General features: G+C 37.6%; 1 protein-coding gene across 1 annotated transcript in view; it reads right to left on the bottom strand.

The window, feature by feature from the left end:
- Cubn (cubilin) overlaps window positions 1–9,984 on the bottom strand; it is a 301,005-nt gene that overhangs the window by 56,875 nt on the left and 234,146 nt on the right. The window contains exons 55-56 of the mRNA XM_023705447.1: window positions 3,122–3,278; window positions 937–1,086 (exon numbers count right to left, since the gene is read on the bottom strand). Coding sequence (XP_023561215.1) covers window positions 937–1,086; window positions 3,122–3,278 — 307 coding nt within the window. The remainder of the gene's footprint in view (window positions 1–936; window positions 1,087–3,121; window positions 3,279–9,984) is intronic.

Consider the following 9,984-nt stretch of genomic DNA (forward strand, 5'->3'; position numbering starts at 1 on the left):
GTAACATATATTTATGCTTTCTTCAAATGGTGATGATAGACTCACTCTCTACCTTGACTCACTTGTTACCTTAAGAATTCTTTGTCATTTAAGAGCAAACTTACTTTTCACAGATAATATTAAAAAACAAGACATGCACAGATAATATAAAAAAACAAGAAGTAAATAGAGAAACAAAACCCTTTCACACTGTTGGTAGAAATATAAGCTGGTATAGCATGATGGAACATAGTGCAGAGGCACCTCAAAAATTAGAAATACAACTACCATATAACCAAGCAACTCTATTTCTGGGCATATATATAAAAGAAATGAAGTCAATATGCTAAAGACATAATCATATTACCGCAGTCTTTCTAGCATTTTTCCTAAGAGTTGAGACATAGAATCAGTGTAAGTGTCTGCCAGAAGATGGAAGATGAAGAAAATGCAGTAGAATACTAGTCAACCTTAAAAGAAGGAATCCTATCATTTGTGACAGCAGTGATGAACCTGACACCATGCACAGAAAGATGAATATTGCATGACCCTACTTCTATGTGAAATCCAAAACAGCTGAATTCGCAGAAGAACAGAGCTTCTATAGTCACTGCACTGTAGGGGAATCCGGACGGAAAGATTTTGTTAAAGAATACAAAACTCCAACTTATTCTGCAGGACAAATAAAACAGGAAATGTGTTGTATAATACAGTGACTGGCAACTTCAATTAATAGGAATGTTTTCATAGCTTCCAAATTGTAATAGATTTTCATGTTCTTACCACCCAAAAATCCAAAGGGAGTGGGATAGTGGATATGTTAAGCAACTTGATTTAGTCATTCTACAGTGCACACTTATATCAAAACGTCGTGGTGTATACTTTAAGGATACAACTTTTGTCCATTAATTATTTTTCCCATTAAAATTAAATAACATTGGAAAAGAGCAAACTTACCTTCCAAATGGAGAGACTCAAAAGTCAGAGTCACCAAAGAATGAGGACCACCTTTTATTAGGTAGGTGCAGTTCATGTTGTTATCATATCGCTTTGGGAAGTTTGGAGAAATAATGTAACCCGAAGGGCCAGTGAAGTTACCACCACATCCTATTTGAAGACACAACAAGCACCATCAGAACATTGGTTCTCCATGCAGTGCATATTTAATCAGTAAAGGAAAGCTGCCATTGCATCAGTTCTCTAGTGACAATTTCCGGAGCTACTCCAACCAGAACAAGCAACAACTGAGAGAGGAAAGCTTTGATTTAAGAAAAATATGTGTCACAGAATACTATTCAGCTAAGAAGGGCAATTTTAAGTCATTTGTAGAAAAAGGGGTGCACCTAGGAAAATACAGTGTTGAGGGAAATAAACCAGACGCAGAAGCTTAAATATCATACTGCATCTCTCACTTGGGCAAGTCAAGTGCAAACAAAGAGAATAATAAAGGATGGGTAGAATGGGACAAAGAGATGGATGCTTTGCATATATGAAGAGGTCCAAGAGATGAAGAGTGAGGGGTAAGCAGGGGAGGGAGAAATAAGTAGGATAAGGATGCACCATGTACAGGAACTCACAGTCTCATCGAATGTAAACATCATCTACCATGAGCACATGCTGAGATTAATAATATCAAGAATGAAACTGGGGGAAGGGGATTTAGAGGATGGAGGGGAGGGACAGGGTGGGAATTAATAAAAAGAAATGGGATATAATATGCACATACATGCACTCCCCAAGGTTATTATAAATTGTACTGTAAACATGCATTAAGGAAAACGAAAACACTCCACAAAAATAAAAATAAGCATATATGTAAAATAAGAATACTTTTTAAAGAAAATGCTGAAGAATTTAGGTGCTAAGTCATAGAAATTTTACCATTTGTATACTGAAACTCCCTTGACATCGAGGTATTTAAAGGATAAGTTAGCAAAGATTGAATATGGTTTATATAAATTGAAGAAACAAAACTGATAAAAATTATATCTAACTAGCATTTTATACACTTAATGTTTTTAAAATGTCTTATTAGAAAATTGTCATTATTATTTAGCTGTTTATAAGAATAATGATCGCTGCTTTTAAAAATTAGTTGACTTCATATTTATCATTAGATGATACTTCTTTTTTCTTTTTTTTTTTTTTTTTTTTTTTTTTCCTGGAACCGGGGATTGAACTCAGGCCCTTGCACTTGCCAGGCAAGTGCTTATTCTACTGGGCCATCTCCCTGGCCTTTAGATGACACTTCTTTTCATACAACCATTAGCTAGTTAATTCATATCACTCCTTGTCTTGTCAATCAGGAAATTATCCTTTTAAAGTAATATTTTTGTACACTTGCACATGGACAAAAATCTGAAGACCTACATGAGGTGTGTGTATCTTTCACGCCTTCTTGTTTTCTCTCTTCATTCTTATATTTATGACCAAGCCATCCATTTTTTGCATTATTCTTATTAATTCCTTTCCTGCAATCTTCTCCCATACAGTGATTTTCCATGAGTGGCTATGTGATTTAGCTCAGCCAGCAGGCACAGGGCACTGTTTCTCAGGCTGGGACATTGTTACCATTCCCACTCATCCAATTTGCATGTAGTGGTCATGGAGTGCTCCCATGCAGCCAGCTAGGCAGGGAGAATCCCCAAGAAAGTGGCTCCGAAAGCCTACTGGGATGACAGACCTCTGAGCAGAGAGCAAACATGCAAGTCCACATATGTGGAAACGCTGGCTTTAGATGGATCTGAGCTAATGCCTGCCAAGCTGCAGGTTTTTCAAGTCCCCTAAGAAATTTTGATGTAGGTGGTCAACATGCCCTGAGCCAAGCACAATGGTGTCTTACTACCATCACCTAAGTGTCTGCCAAACACCCACCTACTATGGTCTCTAGGTGTGTGTTTAAATGTTGGCTGATAGCACTTCAGTTTTTTTCACCATTTCTCAGTTGACCTACGATCCAAATCAGTTCCAGTCTTGCTGATATTTGAAGGATAAGTATCTTTTCTCTAGTGGATAACCTGCTCCCACACCTGTCACATCCCCAGTTCAAGCTACCCCCACACAGCTGTTCACTGTTCCCAGAACTGCCTGTGGAGTTCGCACTTTTTCTGTAATATCTGGCCTGCTTTTCAGTGCTACTCACGGCTTATGAAGGATGCAGAGAAGCCCTGGGCTGGTGTCTCCTGAGATTGGAAGACCAGAGAGAATGCATTTCTTGGTATGACAATGGAGCTGGGAGCCAGGTCCCCACACTGTGTGGTCAGAAGGCTGGTAGCGGTCTGCTCAGGTCCTGCCCACACCTAGCAGGGCCATGAACAGGAGTTAGCGGTGTCTACAGTTTTCCCCTACTGATATTTTATGTGCTTAGGCTTTAAAATAATGATTTCAAGGTATACATAGAAAAAAGACAATAGCAAACAACAACAACAAAAAAGCTAGAGTATTTAAGCTGCTTTTCCACTCCATTTTGACTTCCAAAGGAGACTCTTTGTTTTACTATGGAATTTTTTTTTTAAACCAATCACTATCACATTCTTCCAGTTGACCTAATCTAGGTGAGACTGCCTTCCGCAAGACATGTTTGGCAATGTCCAGAAGTATTTCTGATATTCATGTTTGATCTGTGGGATAGTAGAGTAAGATGGGTGGGGGCTGGGCATTTCCATAAACACCTGAGATACTTCCCTCCCTCACCCCTACACGCAACAGGGAATTGCCTGGTCCAAGAAAGCAATCAGACATGAATTAGTCTTACTCAACTGCTCAACATTTTCTTTGTATTCAATTATAAAAATTGATTCACTTTAAATACATCTCTTCTTTTAAGGATATTCATCGAGCAGAACACAAAGCATCAAGCCATGATAAGAAAGATTTCCATTGGGAAGTCAGTCCGTTGGAAGGGGTGTGAAATAGCACTGATTCTTAGCACTGATTTAATATTTCTCAGCTCTTTAAAGCCATGTCATTTCAAATGACTTTCAAACACTGAGTTGCCTCACTGCAGACAAAGTGTGTGTGTGCCCTTTATTGGATATCATAGGTGTCTTGGCGCTAGAGTCACTGAAAACAAAAGTACAGATATTCTCCCAAGCGCATCAATTAAGATGTCAGGAAAGGGATATTTTACTTGAAGCCACCAATTTTACCTAAGATTTAGGTTAAAACTCTTTAAGATTTTTTTCTTCTTAATCAACTATCTAGGAAAATAGTATGGAAAATCTCCTATCTCCGTTTATGAAACAATGGACTTCCTGAGAAATACTTACCTGCACTGGATTACTATACTACTGAACAGACATATTACTAAATAGGAGAAGTAAGGGAAGAGCAACAATTTTTAGTAAAGAGCAAATATTTTAAAGGACAACTTCAAACATGTTTAAATACTTACATTTTCTTTTCTTTTTTTAAAGCGCTTACATTTTCTATGAATCTGACATCTGCACCTTTTGACCAAAGAATATAAGCTAAGTAGCTTAGTAAGGATAATGCTGAAATGGTAAAGAGCTGTCAAGTGTTCAGTATCTTCTGGTCGGTCTAGAACTCTTTGCCCTGGCTACATAACCCAGGGCTCATCAAAACTATATGGAATCTACAACACGTCACTAAATTGCCATCTGATCAAAAACTCTTTGAGTGTTAGATTTTTGTCTAGCTGTAAATTATACTTTACTGCACAAGTTAATTATTTTTTAGAGAACAAATGTTTACTAACATAATTACAGATTTATACCGAGAAGACCTAATACAGAGAAATAATTGTACACAGTTCTCAGCTTCCTCAACTTTCATAACCAGGTTGTTGACATCTTTCAAAACCATTCACAATCAGGTTGCTGACCTGCGTGCTGTCCACCAGTTCACCAGTTTTCCAGCTTTGCTGGCACGTGTGCCTAGGAATCAGCTTACAGAACGCCAGGAGGACACCTCGAGCGACCGTTCATGACCATGTGCAGTCTGCTCCCACGTGCTCATCTCTCTAAGCTCTGGCCATTTGCTTTCTATTTCTAAACTACTGTCATTTTAAATACTATAGAAATGTCTCTTCGAAGACATCATCTGCATCACCTAGTTACAATTTTATGATTGTCTAGCCAGTATGTCTTTATTTATTTTGCTTCCCTTACTGCAATGTCTGGAACTTGGAAATAAGACATTCTACTTTTTACCAACCTCAAAGGGAAAGCGTTCAGTCATTTGCCATTGAGTATAAGAATTACGAAAAGGTTTTTTTTTTTTTAATAATATTTTATTTATTTATTTATTTATTTATTTATTTATTTATTTGGTTCAACCTCTCACTATGCAGCTTGGACTTGTGATCCTCATGTCTCAGCCTCCCTAGCACTGGGATTGCAGACGTGTGCCATCATGTCTGGTTTTGGTGGCTGGCATGGCACCCCCGGGTTTCCAAGGCCAGCATGTATGTAGTACCGGGGATCGAACCCAAGTCCTTGTGCTTGCCAGGCAAGTGCTTAGACCACTAAGCTATTTCCCCAGCCCAATGATAAGGTTTTTAATTATTTTTTTATCATTTGAGCATTCCCATCCATTCCTAACTTTATTGGGGTTTTTATAATGAGTTCATGCTTGATTCTGTCAAGTTTTTCCTGAACCAATATATGATTATACTATTTTTTCCTGTAGCACGCTAGTATGGTCCAATATGCTGGCTTATTTTTTATTGTTGGAACAATAAGCTCATTTGGGATAAACCCCATTTACTCATGGTGTATAAATTTTTCCATACATTTCTAGATTTAATTTGCAAGAAAAAATTAAGCATCTTCACATTTAAGTTTTTAAGATATAGGCTCTAATATTCTTTTTTGTTTTAGTTTTTTATAAATTGTTTTTATTTGGTATAGGGATAGTAATTCTCATTTCAAAATTAATTAAGAAATGTCTGTTTTCTGAAACAAACTAAAGTTGTTATGAATTCTTTAATTCACAGAATTTTTCTAAGCAAAATCATTTCAGGAGACTTCTTTTTCAGGTAGTTTTCAATTACAGTTCAATTTTTTTACTAGTCATAGAGCTATTTTGATTATATATTTCATGTGGTTGAATTTTGGTAGCTTGTGGTTATAGAGGGCTAAATAGTGGTCCCTAAAAAATATGTCCGTGTACCTTAATCCCTGGAGTCTATGACTATTACCCTATTTGCTAAAGGGATATTTGAGTTTGGACTAGCTCAGGGCCTTAGTATGAGAAGATCAGCATGAATCATGCAGATGGTGTTTAAATACAACAGGAGCTCCTACAAGAGACACAGATAAGAGACACAGAGACGAGAAGGAGACAATGGGACCACTGGGGAAAAGACTGGAACAATATGGCCACTAGCCAGAGTGCTTCGAGTCCCCACAAACTAGGAGCTGCGGCCATCTGTGGCAGAGAAGCTCACAGAAGGAACTGACACCATTATTTGGAACTTCTAGTTCCCAGAATTGTTGAAAAATAAATTCCTGGTGTTTTAAGGCACTGATTTTTGTGACAGTTTGTTACAGTAGTGGTTTAAAAGAACTGTCCTACTTTCCAGAGTTAATTTGTGAACATAAAATTGTTCATAGTAGTCTCTAAACACGTTTTCAGCAGCTGCAGGATTTAGTGATATCCTTTATTTCACTCCCACTTGGTACTGGTGATTGTGTGTTTTCACCTTTTATTTTTATCAATCTTGCTATCAAACTCTTAAAAGTCGTCTTTTTGTTTTCTTGATTTTTTTCTAAGGACTTCCTATTTTCAGGATCACTAATTTCTATTTTCACATTATTTATTTCCTTCTGCCGGCTTTGGATTTATTTTAGTCTAGTTACTTGGTATAATAACTTCATGAATGAGTTCAGATTTATTTCTCTTCAGTGATATAAATTTAGTTTTTGTCACAGCTTTAGCGATAGCCTACACAATTTTTTTTTGGGGGGGAACCAAAAAAAGACTTTATTGAGGGCAAGAGGATGCAAGTAAAAAAATCAAAAGCTTATGTACCATTTAATGAACCTTCCACCCTCTGTCCAGTGAGAGCTGGATGTTATTTGTACATTTTCTAAGGGTCCTGATCTTAGATCATGACATCTTTATACAAGGGGCAACCAAGGGGCAGATTCCTTAAGTGGCCCTTTGGGAGAACTCTCATCAGGGCAGGAGTAAATGTTCACGCCGCCTACTTCATTCCCTTCTGCTTCATGTGTACTACAAAGTAATCATTGCACGCAATGGTGAGGCCTGTAATTAGTGAAAAGAAGCTCTGGAAGCCCACTTTGCCATCTCACCACTGGTCCAGGTCCTTCATGATTTTGTCCAAAGCCAGAGGGTCTTTTTGATTTTCCAAAAATCCAGGGAACTCCTTTTCCATGAGTACTCTCAGGTCCTCCTTTTTTTTTTTTTTTTCAAAGTTTTATTGATAAACAGATAGCAATGAGACAGTTTCAGATCAAATCAGAAGTACAGTTTCAACAAATAATACACTGCATATATTCTTCTTAGTGGTTAATTGCTGTACACGAAGTGGACTTGTGAAGCTATTTACAAACACCATTAGAACAAATCATTCTATTCATTAAGAGAATGCAACTATATATCTATCCTAACCACTTGGAATACACAAATACAAAATGGACATTCATCGGTATACCCCATTTTTTCTAAGTTACATTATTGAATATTATAGGTGTGTAAACTCAGCAAAATATTCTAAAAGAGTCCAGTAGCCCATAATAGCATTGGGTCCTCTGTTTAACTGGCAATGTCAGAAATTATTGACCTGAGTCCTCCACAGCTCAACATAACAGCATGGCTTTATTTCCTATATTTCGTCTTCACACTTTTCTACTGGATGGTGAAGAGCAAGGTAAAGCAGGACCTATGCAACAAGAGTTGTAGCTTTTTGGTCTGAGAAGGTCAGTGAAATGTCCTCAGGATTTGTCTTGAGATCCCGTGCCTCAGATTGTAGAACCTTTGTCAGTGCAGCCATGTGGATGAGTCACGGCCATTGCTTGGCCAATGTGCTCTCTGTGAAAGCCTGAGAGAGTGTCTTCTCCCTATGTGACTCTCCTTAGGCACACTCTACGTCATCGATCACTTTCCTCTTTGGCCTCATAATCTTCTTGATCAGAAAATTTGGGACACTACCGAGGTACATGACGTTACAGTACAAGTTCTCATATGTCCTGAGTCTTAATTGACCTTAGAAGGTTAGGGCCAAAATGTTGGCATTCCTTGTAGCCCTCCTTTTTCTCTAATTTTGGTCTGCAAACTTACGTTGTTAACCATCCAGAAGACAAGCTTATTGTTATTATCAAACGATTTAGGCTCTTAAGCTTAACCTCACTATCTCACTGCATTTCAAACATCTTAGGCATCATAAGGAGCAGATATTTTTCATCAAGTAGTGATATGTTGAACTTTAAGTCCCTGAATAATATGATAAAAACATTTTTAAAATTACATTATATTTTAAAAATAGGATAAAGAATTATATACTTCTCATGTTTGCACATAAGTCCAAAAATCTCATCATATACAACCTTGAAGCAAGGTCCTCCTTTGTTAAGTAGCACTTGTTCCCAGCAAATTTGTGAAATGTAAACATCATCTTTCCATGACGTGTTCCATTTGGGAGGGCATCTAGACTGTTGAACCTTAGCGCGAAGGCACAGCAGGCGAGGGGAGCGGGGACACGGCAGTGGTCTGGCCTACACATTTTGATGTCTTATTTTCCCTTTTATTGTAGTCTATGTATGTTAAAATTTTCTTTGACACATCTGTTTTGATTCACAGGTTATTTGTTTAATATCTATGTGTTTACAGATTTGACAAATTCCAGGTCTTTCCACAGGCAGTTACAAGTTTCGCTTGGCAGGCCTACCCCAGGTCCTCCTCACACTGGACCCAAGCACAGCCAATACCCAGCAGTTTCTGAGGGAGGTACAGCCAGGACTCTGACCCCCATGGAAAGCAACATTCTCACATATATCTGCAGTCGTAGCTTGGCTACCTTCATCTGGGGTCTCCTTTCATGGGGTCTCCTTCTGTGGGTTCTCAAGATGAAGTCTTCCAGGCACCTTTGTATGATCTCTTTATCAGGGGGATAATAAAACTTGAAAACAATCTTCTCCATTCTGAATGGTACTCAGAACCTTTCATTTTGGGGGTGCTCACTGAGCATGAGAGAATCCCTACCTCTACACTGATGTCCTCGACCTTTATCTGGTTGTGTTCCATGAAGAAGAATAGGTATAGGCAAGAGAGCGCTTTCACCTTTTAGTCTCTTTCTTACATCACTGTTGTAAGTGATTAAAGGCTTGCCTGTGGCTTTTGCTCTGCCTGGTTGTGTTAATTGATTACTTTGATTTATTCCAGGCCAGTTCTCTCCAGATCAGTTCAACCTTTGGCAAGATTTTACTGCTGTGGTTGCTTTTCAGTTTGCTTTTGATATGGTCAAAGAGAACACTCTGTATTTCAGTTCTTTAACTGGTTAAGATGTTTTGATGTCTCAGTATATGGTCTACCATGGTATGTGCCAAGGATACCTAGAAATGTATATTCTGCTGTCATTATATAGTTTATTCTGTGTATGTCAATTACATACCACTGCTTGATAGTTTGATAGAGTTCTACATCCTTGTTAATTATTTTCTGCTTGTTCTATCAATTTCCAGCAGTACTGAAGTTCTCAACTGTAACTGAAATTATCTATTTCTCTTTATAACTCTCATCAATTACTGCCTCATGTGTTTTGTAGCTTTGCTGTTTGATGCGTACATATTTAGAATTATTTTCTCATCTTGGTAGAGTGATCCATTTATCATAAGAGCTATATTTGTATATGGCAATAATTTTCCATAGTCTGAATTCTATTTTATCAGATACTATCATACAGTCTTGCTTTTTTGGAGTAGTATTTGCATAGTGTCTTTTTAAATTCTTTAACTTTTAGTTTATCTATGTGTATGAATTTGAAGTGATTTTATTATCATTAGAGTCATGTTTTGTCTCCAA

This window comes from Octodon degus, unplaced genomic scaffold (genome assembly GCF_000260255.1).
Source record: "Octodon degus isolate 3935 unplaced genomic scaffold, OctDeg1.0 scaffold00220, whole genome shotgun sequence".
NCBI classification, from domain to species: domain Eukaryota; kingdom Metazoa; phylum Chordata; class Mammalia; order Rodentia; family Octodontidae; genus Octodon; species Octodon degus.